This window comes from Triticum dicoccoides, chromosome 1A, assembly GCF_002162155.2.
Source record: "Triticum dicoccoides isolate Atlit2015 ecotype Zavitan chromosome 1A, WEW_v2.0, whole genome shotgun sequence".
NCBI classification, from domain to species: domain Eukaryota; kingdom Viridiplantae; phylum Streptophyta; class Magnoliopsida; order Poales; family Poaceae; genus Triticum; species Triticum dicoccoides.
Window position 1 is genome coordinate 432503731 of NC_041380.1, and position 16276 is coordinate 432520006.

At 43.2% G+C, this 16276-nt stretch overlaps 2 protein-coding genes across 3 annotated transcripts; one reads left to right on the forward strand and one right to left on the reverse strand.

Moving 5' to 3' along the window:
- Window positions 1-8025: 8025 nt before the first annotated feature.
- LOC119277251 lies at window positions 8026-10624 on the reverse strand. Of its 2 annotated transcripts, none has more exons than XM_037558509.1 (4): window positions 10477-10624; window positions 10236-10385; window positions 9148-9399; window positions 8026-8513 (listed from the first exon to the last, which is right to left on the reverse strand). In XM_037558509.1, exons 1-4 carry the CDS (start codon window positions 10564-10566, stop codon window positions 8271-8273), a joined length of 735 nt encoding a protein of 244 aa, XP_037414406.1. In that variant the 5' UTR covers window positions 10567-10624; the 3' UTR covers window positions 8026-8270. The 2 variants fall into 2 exon arrangements, with proteins under 2 accessions (XP_037414406.1, XP_037414413.1); XM_037558516.1 differs by lacking the exon at window positions 8026-8513 and adding an exon at window positions 8520-8900.
- A 358-nt stretch (window positions 10625-10982) lies between these two features.
- On the forward strand, window positions 10983-14219 carry LOC119277242 (lipase-like). The gene is made up of 10 exons (XM_037558500.1): window positions 10983-11270; window positions 11632-11705; window positions 11810-11875; window positions 12003-12050; window positions 12134-12201; window positions 12424-12496; window positions 12575-12736; window positions 13297-13491; window positions 13646-13734; window positions 13826-14219. Exons 1-10 carry the CDS (start codon window positions 11204-11206, stop codon window positions 14016-14018), a joined length of 1035 nt encoding a protein of 344 aa, XP_037414397.1. The 5' UTR covers window positions 10983-11203; the 3' UTR covers window positions 14019-14219.
- Window positions 14220-16276: the final 2057 nt, after the last annotated feature.

Consider the following 16276-nt stretch of genomic DNA (forward strand, 5'->3'; position numbering starts at 1 on the left):
TCCATATCTCGAAACAATCATCAAGCATCAAACTTTTCTTAGTATTCAACACACTCATACGAAAGTTTTATTATTAATCTTGCATACCAAGCATATTAGGATTTTAACAAAATTACCATGCTAATAAGACTCTCAAAATAATCTAAGTGAAGCATGAGAGACCAATAGTTTCTATAAAACAAATCCACCACCGTGCTCTAAAATATATAAGTGAAGCACTAGAGCAAAATTATAAAGCTCAAAAGATATAAGTGAAGCACATAGAGTACTCTATCAAATTCCAAATCATGTATGGCTCTCTCAAAAGGTGTGTACAGAAAGGATGATTATGGTAGACTAATAAGCAAAGACTCAAATCATAAAAGACGCTCCAAGCAAAACACATGTCATGTGGTGAATAAAAATATAGCTCCAAGTAAAGTTATCGATAGAAGTAGATAAAAGAGGGGATGCCTTCCATGGCATCCCCAAGCTTTGGCTTTTAGGTATCCTTAGATTATCTTGCGGGTGCCATGGGCATACCCAAGCTTAGGTTCCTGCCACTTCTTGTTCCATAATCCATCAAATCTTTACCCAAAACGTGAAAACTTCACAACACAAAACTTAAAGTAGAAAATCTCGTGAGCTCCGTTAGCGAAGGAAAACAAAAGACCACTTCAAGGTACTGTAATGAACTCATTCTTTATTTATATTAGTGTTATACCTACTGTATTTCAACTTCTCTATGGATTATAAACTATTTTACTAGCCATAGATTCATCAAAATAAGCAAACAACACACGAAAAACAGAATCTGTCAAAAACAGAATAGTCTGTAGTAATCTGTAGCTAGAGCAGGATCTGGAAACCCAAAAATTCTAAAATAAATTGCTGGACGTGAGGAATTTATCTATTAATCATCTTCAAAAAGAATTAACTAAATATCACTTTCCAAATAAAAATGACAGCAGTTCTCGTGAGTGCTAAAGTTTCTGTTTTTTACAGCAAGTTCAGTCAAGACTTTCCTCAAGTCTTCCCAACGGTTCTACTTGGCACAAACACTAATTAAACACAAAAAACACAACCAAAACAGAGGCTAAATAATTTATTTATTAAATAACAGCAAGGAAAAATATTGGGTTGTCTCCCAACAAGCGCTTTTCTTTAAAGCCCTGTTTAGCTAGGCATTGATAATTTTAATGATGCTCACATGAAAGACAAGAATTGAAGCACAAAGAGAGCATCATAAAACATGTGACAAATACATCTAAGTCTAATATACTTCCTATCCATGGGCATCTTATAGGAAAACAAATTATCATGGCAAGCAAAAACTAGCATATGGAAGGAAGCGGAAAGAAACAATAGCAATCTCAACATAACGAGAGGTAATTTAGTAACATGAGAATTTCTACCACCATATTTTCCTCTCTCATAATAATTGTATGTGGGATCATAAGCAAATTCAACAAAATAGCTATCACATAAAATATTTTCAACACGATTCACATACATGCAAAGTTGACACTCTTCCAAAATAGTGGGATTAACATTAACTAAAGTTATGACTTCTCCAAACCCACTTTCAATAATATTGCAAACACTATTATCAATCTCATATTCATCATGGGGCTTAAATAAATTTTCAATATCATAAGAAGAATCACCCCAATCATGATCATTACAACAAGTAGTAGACATAGCAAAACTAGCATCCCCAAGCTTAGGGTTTTGCATATTATTAGCATAATTGACATCAAGAGAATTTATAGTAAAATCATTGCAATCATTCTTTTTATTCAAAGATCTATCGTGAATCGCTTCATAAAGTAATTTATCACACTTTTCAGATTTGCGAATTTCAAGCAAAACTTCATAAAGATAATCTAGTGCACAAAACTCACTAGCAATTGGTTCATCATAATTGGATCTCTTAAAAAGATAAGAAAGTGGATGAGGATCCATAGATCTTAGGTTATTTGTTTAGTAATAAATAAACAACTATTCCAACCATACGAGTAAACAAGAAACAGGCAAAAAGAGGCAAATAAAGAAAGAGAGGGAGGATGGAGAGAGAGAGGGCGAATAAAACGGCAAGGGTGAAGTGGTGGAGAGGAAAACGAGAGGCAAATGACAAATAATGTAATGTGGGAGATAGGGATTGTGATGGGTACTTGGTATGTTGACTTTTGCGCAGACTCCCCGGCAACGGCGCCAGAAATTCTTCTTGCTACCTCTTGAGCACTGCGTTGGATTTCTCCAAAGAGGAAGAGATGATGCAACAAAGTAGCGTAAGTATTTCCCTTAGTTTTTAAGAACCAAGGTATCAATCCAGTAGGAGGCTACGCTCGAGTCCCTCGTACCTACACAAAAACAATAGCTCAACGCAACCAACGTGCTTGGGGGTTGTCAATCCATTCACGGTCACTTAAGAAAGTGAGATTCGATAGAGATGATAAATAATATTTTTGGTATTTTTGGTCTAAAGATGCAAAGTAAATAAAGTAAAAGCAAAGTAAAAGCAAAGCAATAATAAAGTGATGGAGATTGATATGATGAGAAAGAGACCCGGGGGTCATAGGTTTCACTAGTGGCTTCTCTCAAGAGCATAAGTATTCTATGGTGGGTGAACAAATTACTGTTGAACAATTGACAGAATTGAGCATAGTTATGAGAATATCTACGTATGATCATGTATATAGGCATCATGTCCGAGACAAGTAGACTGAAACGATTCTGCATCTACTACTATTACTCCACTCATCGACCGCTATCCAACATGCATCTAGAGTATTAAGTTAAAAACAGAGTAACGCCTTAAGCAAGATGACATGATGTAGAGGGATAATTTCATGCAATATGATAAAAAACATCTTGTTATCCTCGATGGCAACAATACAATACGTGCCTTGCTGCCCCTTCTATCACTGGGAAAGGACACCGCAAGATTGAACCCAAAGCTAAACACTTCTCCCATGGAAAGAACAACCAATCTAGTAGGCCAAACCAAACTGATAATTCGAAGAGACTTGCAAAGATAACCAATCATACATAAAAGAATTCAGAGAAGATTCAAATATTATTCATAGATAGACTTGATCATAAACCCACAATTCATCGGTCTCAACAAACACGCCGCAAAAAGAAGATTACATCGAATAGATCTCCACAAGAGAGGGGGAGAACATTGTATTGAGATCCAAAAAGAGAGAAGAAGCCATCTAGCTACTAGCTATGGACCCGTAGGTCTGAAGTAAACTACTCACACTTCATCGGAGGGCTTGGATGATGATGTGCCCGCTCCAGCGGAGCTCTGGAACAGGCCCCAAAATGCGATCTCATGGATACAGAAAGTTGCGGCGGTGGAACTAGGTTTTTGGCTCCGTCCCCGGTCGTTTGGGGGTACGTGGATATATATAGGAGGAAGAAGTACGTCGGTGGAGCGCTTCGAGGGGCCCACGAGGTAGGGGCGCGCCCTAGGGGGGCGCCCCCTACCCTCGTGACCACCTCGTGGCTTCCTTGACGGAGGGTCCAAGTCTCCTCGATCTTATCTGATGATAAAATCACGTTTCCGAAGGTTTCATTCCATTTGGAATCCGTTTGATATTCCTTTTCTTCGAAACCCTAAAGCAGGCAAAAAACAACAATTCTGGGCTGGGCCTCCGGTAAATAGGTTAGTCCCAAAAATAATATAAAAATGGAAAATAAAGCCCAATAATGTCTAAAACAGTAGATAATATAGCATGGAGCAATCAAAAATTATAGATACGTTGGAGACGTATCACCGAGCTCCTTAGCGAACGCAAGACAACCAAAGACCCGCAAATGGGAGACCGCCGGCTTCCGCCCATGCCAGGCCTCGTACGGTGTCCTGCCGTCGAGTGCCTTAGTAGGCGAGTGGTTGAGGATGTAGACGGCCGTCAGCACCGCCTCTCCCCAGAAAACAGCCGGCATCCCTCTCTGCTTGAGGAGATCTCGAGCCATCCCCACGACCGTCTGGTTGCGCCGCTCGACGACTCCGTTTTGCTGCGGGCTGTACGGCGCGGAGTAGTGGCGCTGGATGCCCTCATCGGCGCAGTACGACGCGAATTCAGCCGTCGTTGTCAGTGCGCAACACGCACAATTTGCGGCCGCTCTCCGCCTCCACACAAACCTGCGCGCGCCTGATGGCGTCCGCCGCTTCTCCCTTGCTACCGAGAATCATCGCCCACATGTAGCGAGAGAGATCGTTAATGAGCAGCAGGAAGTAGCGTCAACCTCCTGGTGTGGCTGGCGTCACCAGGCCGCACAAATCTCCGTGCACGAGCTCCAGCTTCTCCTTGGCCCGAAAACTCGCCTGTTGGGGAAAGGGGAGTCGTCTCTGCTTCGTCAGTACGCAGATGTCGCAGAACTGCTCCACATGGTCGAGGTATGGCAGGCCTCGTACCATCTCCTTGGCACTTAGACGCTTCAGAGCCTCAAAATGAAGGTGCCCAAAGCGCTCATGCCATTGCCACGCCTCGTCGTCCCGACGGACAGCGAGACAGAGCGGTTGTGCCACCTGCACATCAAGGACGTAAAGTCGATTTTCACCTCTGGGTACCTTGGCGAGAAGGCGACCCTGGCGATCCCAGATGCGTAGGACCCCATGCTCAATCAGCACGCGTGAGCCGTTCTCATCCAGCTGTCCCAAGCTAATGATGGAGTTCCTTAGCGCGGGGATGTAGTAGACACCGGTGAGCAGTCGGTGCTCTCCCGTCTTGGTGGTGAAGATGACGGAGCCGATGCCCTTAATTTCCACTGCGGAGGCATCCCCAAACTTGACGGAGCCTCGCGCATCGGAGTCAAGCTCGGCGAAGAATTCCCTTCGACCGGTCATGTGGTAGGTGGCGCCGGTGTCGAGGCACCACCCCGTAGTCTTGTCTTTCCCGAAGCCATCTCCGAGAAGAGCGTGTGCTTTTGGCTCATCAAGGTGGATGAGAGCTTTTGCGACTGGTGTCGCTGAAGATAGCTCAATGCTTGCATGCGCCATGAACAGAGCCATCTCCTCCTCCTTCGCCTGTGCGACGTGAGCCTGGCCTTGTCGTGGTTGCTGACACTCATTGGCCCAATGGCCAAACCGGCCACAGTTGTGGAAACTGTTGTCTTGTGCCGGCTTGGGCTTGCCAGCGGCGCCGTCCTTGGTGCCTCCGCGGGCGTCACCTTCGGCATGTGCTTGTGCCCTGCCCGGGGGGCCTCTTCGCGTCTTACGCTGCTTGCCACGCTTGCGGCCGCCCGTCATGGAAGAAGGCTCCCCCTTCTTCCTGTCACCAAGGCTGGCATCCCACGGCTCCCGAGTTAGGAGCAGCTTCCCGCCGGTGGTGATGGGCCCCGAGGAAGGTTGTGGCTCGTCGGTGTCGACGACCTTGAGGCTACCTATCGCCTCCTCGATTGTCATCGTGGAGAGGTCCAGCAAAGACTCGATCGACCGAGCCATCTGCTTGTACTTCTCGGGGATGCACCAAAAAAGCTTCCCAACAGCTCTCTCCTCGGTGTAGTTGGCATCACCAAACTTCACCAACTTCCGCAGCAGAGTGTTGAGACGGAGAGCAAAGTCATCAACGTCCTCACCTGGCTTGGAACCCAGGCTCTCCCACTCCTTGCGAAGTGCCTGCAGAGTGGACTTGCGAGCGCGGTCGCTGCCGATGCGTGCCGCGGCGATGGCATCCCAAGCTTCCTTGGCAGTCCGCTTGCTGGAAAGCGAGAGCTGCATCTCGGGCGGGGACTGCGGTGATGAGGGCGTCCAGCTCCCGTCGGTCCTCTTGGTGGTCAACATTGCTGTCCTGGACTGCCTCCCACATGCGCTGCACCTGGAGCCTGATCTTCATGATCCCGGCCCACTCGACGTAGTTGGTTTTAGTGAGGGTAGGCCACCCAGCACTGGGACCAACATCCCCGACCACAGTCCAGACCTTGTAGAGGCTGCGGTCCTGGTCGTTGCAGCCGTCGTCGCGGTGCGCACCTCCACCTGGAGCGCGGGCGTGCTCGGCTGCCCACTGCGCCATCCGCTCTTGCGCCACTTTGGCGTGGTCTGCGTCAACACCGTCGTCCGCAGGCGCGGAGCTATTGGAGCTGCCGGAGCCGCCGCGGAGTGCCTTGGCATCCGTCGTAGCCTCACGTGATGCGTCTGCTGCTGCTGCTGCTTCTACCTCCGCCCTGGCTGCTTCTACCTCCGCTCTGGCCACTGCCAGCTCCGCTGCAACCAGCCTCGACACCCTTGCTGCCGCAGCAGCTGTTGCTACAGCTGCTCGCTCACGCTCCTCTGCCACGGCGCGCTCGGCCTCCTGCCGGCGTCGTATGCTCGAGGTAGCAGTGTGCTAAGAACGACCTGCAGACATGGCTCGCTGCAGGGGGTTGTTGCGTGAAGAGGAGGCTATTGAAGACGAACTGCTGCTCGACAGTCCGAAGGGAGGAAGGTAACCAGAGGCAGACGGAGCAGCTGTTGCTACCGACTTAGGCTGCTCACATGAAATGCTCAGGGTACAAGTTAACGAGGCTCTGATACCACTTGTTAGACCTTTGAATCTGAGCATTGATAGTTGTGGATGACACTAGGAGAGTTGGGACAATTTTCGTTAGTTTATTTCTCACACAATGCCATGCCAACCTGAGGGGTTAGGGATACATACTTATAGGCTGCTAGCCAGCCAAGCATATGCTGAGATGCTGCTAAGATGCCAATCTAAGATGTTAATCTAAGATATTATCCTAACTGCCAGTCTTTGATAGTCAGGAACTCTATCCTAACTGCCACAAGGACCATGTGTTGCAGCCCCACAGTGACCCTAGTACACAGACTTATCCATCAAATACAACCACAAAGAATACACATCCTACCTCTGCATAATTAGGATACACACGACTATGAGATAAACTAAAGTAATCCTTCAAACTTTTTGAAATGATGTGTCAGAGTTAGACGAAACCTAAGGCCGCTACACAGTCCGAGAACAAAAGAAGATGCAAGATAGGACTAGGGAGAACGCTCTAAGCTTGATACCAGCTCGCACCGCTCAGTGGGACGCGAGACAAAGGGGAACTTCAGTTCAAGATCAAGGTGAGAGTATCAAGCTTGTCATCACCTGCAACTGCAAATGTCTCTTTGTCGTTCCCGGTCATAGTGACACACTGCCACCGCCTGTGGTCAGCTGGGCTGCGTTTGCGGCGTCCGGCCGGGTTCAGTGGTGGCGGAGCCAGAAGCGTTTTATAGTGTGCGTCATGGTTTCAAAATTTTCTTCCTTTTTAGTATAATTTTCTGCAGTGTCATGTTTCTCATTTCTAGAATGTACTGGTAACAATTTGGCCTCAATGCCACGGCATGCTTTATTAATTAAGCATTGAAATGCCGTAACCTTAACGAGGAACTCCAGTTCCTTCGTCTTAAATAATAAACAGAGTAAAAGAAAGAGAAAAAATAGTTTGATATGGTGGTATACATGTGTATTTTTTTTAGATTTTCTTGAAACTGAAAATTTTGATTTTTTTTCCCTTTTTTTAATAAAAAATTGGCCTCCAAATTGCCCTACTCCTCAAGGCGGCGTTATACAAATTTCCATGTAACAAGTCTACTACTTCTGTCTATTAGACCCTATCTTTCTTTAGTTAAATTTTGAACATAAATTTAACTAAAAAAACTATATGTCACAAAAATTATAACGTGCAAAATCTCTTTCATATACAAATCTATCTAATTGTATTATTTGACCCAAAATTCGTAAACCCAGATGGAGGAAGTACTCAGTAAAAGCTTTTAACTCCTTGCTCCATTTTCTGTTGTTTGTTTCATCATCACTTTTTTTTCTTCTTCTTACAACGTTTTTTCTACTCATTGCCTACTTGAAATTCAAAATTGACAAGTATTTCCATCTTGTTTCTAAAAAATTCAATCTGACGTAATTTGTTTTATTAACGAATAAAACAGTTCGTTTCTCAAACAACATGTAATACAACCCTGAAGTAGGATGATGTATTCTCTCGTAAAGGAAATTAATTAATACATAGACCATACAGAAACGAGAGAACATCAGATGTTAAACAGAACTGGCATTGTCAATTTGTCACCAACGTGTTTATACACCAAGTCACAAGTCATGGCGAGTTTATTATTTGTATTGGACTATACAACAACAGTGTTTGGTATTTCCCCATCTCTATTGTTCCATACTTCCATTTACATCAAAGCAGTGCCACGAGGGCATCAAGATACAAAAGGATTGGCATATATTTACAAAAGGTCCAGCAAAGCCAAGTACAGATGTTTGCATCCTATAAGTTCAGTTATTTGTACCCACCAAACTGACCTGGAGACGAAATACCTCATGGACAGCACCACGGTTGAGAATGACTAGAACTTTTGCCCCGTCGTCGCTGGTGAGCCAACTCAGTGAGTTTTTGTACGACTCATAGTCATCAGGCAACCTAAAACCATAGAACCATCGACCAAGCTTGAGCAAGCTCACACACACCTTCCTTTCTGCTACCTGGCAGGCTTGAAGTGCTTTATCCACCTCATTGGGCTGCAAGAATAATTGCATGTCAAATCCGCATTTTAGGAGCATATATCCAAACTTGGTCAGATTACTCAAGCAAGAACATATGTTGTGAAGCAAAATAAAACTTCACAAGGCTTGACAATTATATTGTCCAAAGCTTTCTGATGTTACCAATCATATATTATCTGAAGTAGTAAAGTGTTCTCTTGAGGTATGTCATAGTACGTTTACCAAACATGGCATGCCTGTGCAAAGGGACTACCCATTTGTCCTTACGGTGTGCATAGTCTGCTATTAAACACCTGAAGTGCTTCAAGCTAACATAAGCTTCCAGAACAAAACTTGACCTTGTTTGAGGAAAAAGACATAATGAAGCTTGACCTCAGTGCAACAGAGTGTGACACGCTGAACCTAACAATGGTGAATTTTGGAGGAAAGATGAGATCAAAGATTCGAGGGGACTAATAAAGTTTGTTTACATCTGAATGATATAGCTCTCTATACCAGGTAATAGGTAATGGTATTTCAAGAACAACAGTGAAAAATGGTTCCAACAACTTTCTATAGCAAAAAAAAAAAAGTAGTATAAACTTATTGGGTCACAGAGAGCATGTATCATAAGAAGAGCTCAACAAGAACATCAGGAATCATAACTCACCAGTATATGCAAATATGCAATGGAGTAATGCAATCCAATAAGATTTATTATCGCACTGCGATTTCTTGAAAGCAAGAAAAACTGGACATTGACGAAGCCTATATCCTTCATCAATGCCAAATCAGACATAGCTTTCAAATAACATTCAGCTTCAAGCGAACCGTTATGCGTGCTGCTCTCCACAAATTCAACCACTCTAGAGATAGCCACAGAAGTTCTTCCATGGTTGTTGATGTAGAGAGCTTTCCATCCCTACAGTACAAGTTACACCAAAAAGCAAGGTTAATCTGTTATGCTTTGGGCAGCAAGGAATAGGTGAATGTGACGAGAAATACAATCTGGAATGGATTAAATAGTTCTTCAAGTTCATTTTATACAACAGACAAGTGAAGACCTCACAAATAATATAGGTACCATTCTGGTCCTACACCTATGAAGAACACTACATTTTAAACTGATCCGAGACATTTTAAACAGTTCTGCATAATATTCTGGCTAAGAGACCCCTCTTTTTTTCTTTTTTTTCTTTTTTTTTGCGAACTGGCTAAGAGGCCTCATGAAGGGAAGGAAAACCTGGGGTGCCTATTGGCTCTACACAAAAATTGGACCTTAGACTGAACTAGAACCCAAGTTCAAGTGCGTCTTTCCTCTACAAAAGCGAAGACATATTTTAGTAAGAAACTCATGAATTGTCCTAGTATCCGAGACTTATTTGTGAGGTCTTCACTTGTCTGTTGTATGGTATCGCGACAAAATAATTCCTAGTTGACGTACGACAGTGAAATTAGCTTCACATCAGTTTCTGCACAGAATCTAGCATGACACACCGACTTTAGTAGCATAGCAAACAACACTGCAGGGTGTGAAAGCCCTGAATAAGTATTAAACTGAACTTGAAGAAGCAAACACTAAATGAAAACAGTACCAACTACCAAGTGCCAAAAGCTACATCAGATTTGTTACTTATATGAACTATCATAGTTGTTCAATCTAGTATGCAGGCCACATGAACTGTGAACCCAAGAGAAAAATCTGTTGGGGGAAATGGACATGAGAGCTGTATTCTGCTCTCTGCAGTCTGTACCCACCTGCGCACGGGAAGCCCCTGCCCCTCCGGCCGCCATAGCGGCCGCGGTGGCCGGCCAGCGGCGGCGGAAGAGGCCCTCCCACACGAAGTTGGCGTCGCAGGCGCGGCGCCAGGACCGGGAGCACCCGCCGAGAGCGCACACGTCGGCCTCCTGAGCACGGCTCGAGCCAGTCAACGAGCGAGCCACATACATGCTTCAGCGAGCTACGCGTATACAGAGGAACGGTGAGAGAGAGGCGCACCTGGAGGCGGGACGCGACGGCGATGGCTATGTCGTCGGGAAGGTCGTCCCACCTCCCCTCCGGCGAGGACGGCGACGGCGAGAGCCCCATTCCGATTCCCCTCCCCTCTGCTCCGATTCTGCAGTGTCAAGCTAACGTAACTGCTTTGTGTCGGGGAAGCGGCGGGACTCGGATCATTTGCGGCCGCGCGATCGGGCCACGTCAGGGCCACGTGGAGGAAGGGCCTGGGTCGCACGCGTACCCCGGGGATTCTTTGTGGCGGATCCGTCTCGGGTCGCACCTCTCCCCCTCCTCAATCAATTCCCGACGGCGACCGAGGTGGACCAGCACGCCACGAGCGTAACCAGCACCTAATCAAATTAAAACGCCCCTAGTAGTAGTAAAAAAAATTCAAAAAATAACGTGCCGTGTTAGGAGACCGCGGATTATTTTACTCTACTCCGTATTTTATTTTATTTACCGCCCCCTTCAACTTTTTGCCATATATACGTATTTTCTTTCGTACTTTCGCTTGCCCTGCACTTCTCCTACTCCGAATATTTCTCTCTCGCAGGCCCGACGCGACGCGACCCCCTCCCCTCCCTAATCATTGATTGATTGCCCCTCGCTCGACCGGGCCGAGGTTTCTCCCGCCGGCGAGGAGCGGGCCCGCTCGCGCGCAGACAGAATCCGGTCTGAAGGGCGGTTTTGCTCGGCTCCGGCTCGGTGTGTTTGGTGGATCGAGGGGATGGAGCGGCGGCGGTGGCTGCAGGCCGCGGTTCTAATGTGCTTGCTGCTGCTTTGCTCCGGGAGAGGTACGGCTGCTCGCTTTTCTCTCGCCCTGACTGTAGTTTCTACATGTGCTGCGAACCTGCCCTGCTTGCCGGTTAGTCTTGCCTCGGGTCAGGGCAATGTTGTGGCTATGTTCATGAGTCGATTAGGAGCTACAACGCCATTATTAACCAGCAGTTGTCTGGTCACTAGTTCACCACATGTTGTTTGATACTTTGATTGACTCCTGTTATGTGCTCAAACTCCAAAAAACTTATATGCTTGTGCACACCTTGTCATCCTCTGCAATGATTCTTAGCCTAGCTACTCGGTTCTATACCGTGTCATGATCGATTACTCAACGCATTCTTGTATTCTCATGTTGGTCCTGTTTTCTTCATTCAGAACTTAAGAACAAAAGACAAGCGCCAGCATATAATTCCACTCTCGCCAAGACGCTTGCAGAGTATACTTCAGCAGTAAGTTTGCCTGTCATCTTGTCTTCTTCATCGTCCAATTCAGATTTCTAGTGTAATATCTATCCAGTAGTAATGGGTTTAAACATTGCTGCTGTTTTTTACAGGTTTATACTAATGACCTGTCACAGTTATTCACCTGGACCTGTGAAAAATGTGGTGACTTAACGGAGGTATTCTTCCTCTTCTCTTATGCATGATTTTTTAAAGAAAGGGCAAGAAGATGGTTTTGTTCAAGATTTATCATTATTCATATGTAGTTTGGTGTGGTTGACTGATTAGGTTTGTTTTATGCCGCAGGGGTTCGAGGTGATCGAGCTGATTATTGATGTGAAAAATTGCTTGGAGGTTATCCCTCTATCCATGATCTTTCTTTTTTACCTTGAATATACTCTTCTTTCACATTGATGTTGATAGTTTTGATGAGCCAGGCATATGTCGGTTTTGCAAGTGACATGAATGCTGTTGTAGTTGCATTCAGAGGGACTCAGGAGAACAGGTTCTTCTTCTATATCTTTTCCTTATTAGTGGTTATTACTTATTATAAAGGCTGCTTTGGAATGTATTATTCAGTAAGCATATAACATCAGAAACAATGAATTATTTCTAACATGTGAGGTATCTTAAATTGATACCTGAAGTCTTGCTCAATCAGATAAATCTGACATAGTTCACATCCTGCTATTTTTATGTAAATAATGTTTCTCCTCCATTCTCTCAGCATCCAGAATTGGATTGAGGACTTATTTTGGAAACAACTTGATTTTGACTATCCAGGCATGACTGAAGCAAAGGTCAGCATGGCTAAAGTTTTTGTGATGAAAATGCTGGTTCATGCACTGTATTAATGTTGGTGATCTATCTGTTTATAGGTGCACAGTGGGTTTTATTCTGCATATCATAATACAACATTGCGTGATGGAGTCATCAATGGCATCCAGAAGACCAGGGAAGCATATGGCAATATTCCCATCATGGTGACAGGACATTCCATGGGAGGGGCCATGGCTTCGTTTTGTGCCCTTGATCTAATTGTGGGTGCTAATATTTGTCTGAAGAAGATATGCTTTCATTTATTTAGAAGTTTATCTACTTTTCATGAATTCATCCTCCTGCTAAATTCTACTACAAGCTGTCCTTTTTGAATGGAATAGGGTGCATTGTTGGGGATTCCATTCCTCCTCTGTTCTTAGTTTTAATCAATTCATTCATCTGTATAAAATGCATTGAAAGAACTTCTAACATCACTAAAATCAATACTACATAATTAGTGCACAATTCTCAGACTGAACTCTCTTTACATTTGATAGACTAGTTATTACTAATATTTTGTTGGGGATCACAGCAAGTGTCAGCCGATCAAGAACCTCAGTGATAGTATAATCTGATTTCTGTGCTTGTTCTTCTAAATACAAAAATCTTAGACGTGGCAGATGTAACTATCTTTGTTCATGTGTGGACAGTACACCTTCTGTATATTTGAACAGTTGCATCAAGCATAAGTAATACTAGCGTCTGTTTTTGTCATCCTGAAAAGTAAGACATTCTTCTGATTTTAGCCACCATGGTAACACATATTTCTGTGTTCTTGTAGGTCAACTATGGGTTAAAGGACGTGACCCTGCTGACATTTGGGCAACCTCGGATTGGTAATGCTGTGTTTGCTTCCCACTTTAAGAAATACTTGCCAAATGCAATTCGAGTTACCAACGCACATGATATTGTGCCTCATCTACCCCCGTACTACCAGTACTTCCCACAGAAAACCTACCATCATTTCCCACGAGAGGTATACATCGTTCTGTCTCACTTCCACCTTTGCTAATAACTAAAACTCTAGACTTACACCTGATGTTTATGCTTTTCTGGGAGATGTGGTGAAAATTATCCGTCATTTAACCGTCTCCTGTCCATTTTCTGGCGCATTTCACATATATTTTCAGGTATGGGTTCATAATATTGGACTCGATAGCCTAGTATACCCGATCGAGCAAATCTGTGACGATTCTGGTGAAGACCCCACTTGCAGCAGGTCCTTCCCGCTCTCACGTTTTAACATTCTGTCCTTAGTGAACTCTTTGCCAGCTGATGTTCTTTCACCCTAACATTGCTTTTCTGATCAGGTCCGTGAGTGGAAATAGCGTGCAAGACCATATCCACTATCTTGGCATTAGCATGCATTCTGATTCGCGCGGATCATGCAGGATCGTCACGGATGACAATATGCTCAGGCACAAAGTTGACACTGTAGACGGTGCTATTGTCTTCTCGAAGCAGCCTGGTTTATCAGTTGATCAGCTACTCAGTACACAGTAAACAAGCTCAAGATTACATGGATTTATTTTGATGGTTCTTTTTTTTTCCAAAGTACAATATTCTTGTTGGCAATCAAAGCACTATCTCATGTATATATACGCGCGTGATCCTGGCTGGATTAAATTGTCCTAGCTGAGGGTGTATTTCTGAAGTGTACAAACATATTTATGCTGATTAATTTGTTCATATTCTTGTATATAATTTAATTTGTTTAAGCATGGTGGTTGCTTTCATTATGTATGGTGAAGTGCACAGGTCAGTTTGTGGTATCAATGTTTTCAAAAATGTTGAGGATGTCTGTACACAATGGTTTTTGACATTCCTCCCATCAAATGCTTTGTTTTACAATTGCCTGGTTTTGATATTCAAGTTAGACTATTAAACTTTACAAGGATGTGGTAAAAATTTAAAAATCTGCACAACTATAGTACATACATTCCATTGGATATGGAAATCAAGTGTCTCCCTAAATAGAAATTCTTTTTTTGGCTTCTCCTTTAAGACAGACTGAACACAAGGGGTTTACTAATCAGAAATAATTTCTATGTCAGAAAATAACAGATGTGTTTATGTGTGATGATGAACCTAATGAAGATTACATCCACCTTTTCTTTTTATGTGACTTTAGTCGGAACTTCTGGATTGCACTTGGTTTTTAATGGAATGCCATAGTTGATATGCTGATGGAAGCCAAAAATAGAAGGACCCTGATAAGTGGCACACATGTGGCACGAACACATGACAACTCCGAACTTTTTTATGACAAGTTTAGTAACACGATGATGGCAACTTCCTTTTTGGGTGGCAATTTTCAGTTTTTTGGAGGCTTATTTTTTCTTTTTGGACGGCAACTTCAGTTGTAAAAAATGTTAGGGTTGGAGTGCTTCGTGTCACAGGTGTAACACTTACCATTTAGAAAATAGAATGCCAATTCCATGTTTCAAAGAGTGCCTGATCACTGGATGTTGGAGCATATGGAAGCAGAGAAATAGTACAAATTTGACCACAAGCAAAGAAATCTAGAATACTGTATCAGTAGCTTCGGGGAACATTTTGCTATGGTAATCAAGAAAGGCTTAAGGAGGGTATGCAATCATGGTGATTATTTGTAGACAGCATTTGTAAGATTCATACATACATGATAATTCATAAATATTCATGTACTGCTATCATGTTCCACCATAGAAATATGAATCCTATTACCGGGTGTAGTTACACTCATTTCTCGTATACTACCATATGATAGTATATACTATACTTTATTATTTTTAGTATGTTCATATACTATATCTAAGATACTTCAAAGCGAGTTATATGAAAAAATTACAAGTGAGCTCATAGTTTTATTGTATTTATGAAATACGTACATATTTGTACGTGAAATGAAGTATACACAAAATATAGTACATACTATCAAAAAAGTAGAATATATACTATCTAAATATACTACTCCCTCTGTCCCAAAATAAATGAGTCAAAATCGAGTTATTATTTTGAGACGAAGGAAGTATATAATACGCACGAAATAAAAATGGGAGTAACTACACTCGGTAGTAGGAAAAATTTGTCCTATATACAACAACAACGACAACAACAACGACAACAACCAACAACAACGACAACAACGACGACAACAACAATGACGACGACAACAACAACAACCAACAACAACAACAACAACAACAACAACAACAACAACAACAACAACAACAACAACGACGACGACGACGACGAAGACGACGACGACGACAACAACAACAACAACAACTATTACAACAACAAGTACAACAACAACTACTATATCTAAGATACTTCAAAGCGAGTTATATGAAAAAATTAAAAGTGAGCTCATAATTTTATTGTATTTATGAAATACGTACATATTTGTACGTGAAATGAAGTATACACAAAATATGGTACATACTATCAAAAAAGTAGAATATGTACTATCTAAACATTCTTATATACTACTCCCTCTGTCCCAAAATAAGTGAGTCAAAGTCGAGTTACTTATTTTAAGACGAAGGGAGTATATAATACGCACAAAATAAAAATGGGAATAACTACACTCGGTAGTAGGAAAAATTTGTCCTATATACAACAACAACAACAACGACAACAACGATGACGACAACAACGACGACGACAACAACAACAACAACAACCAACAACGACGACGCCAACAACGACGACAACAACAACAACAACCAACCAACAACAACCAACAACAACAACAACAACAACAACAACAACCAACA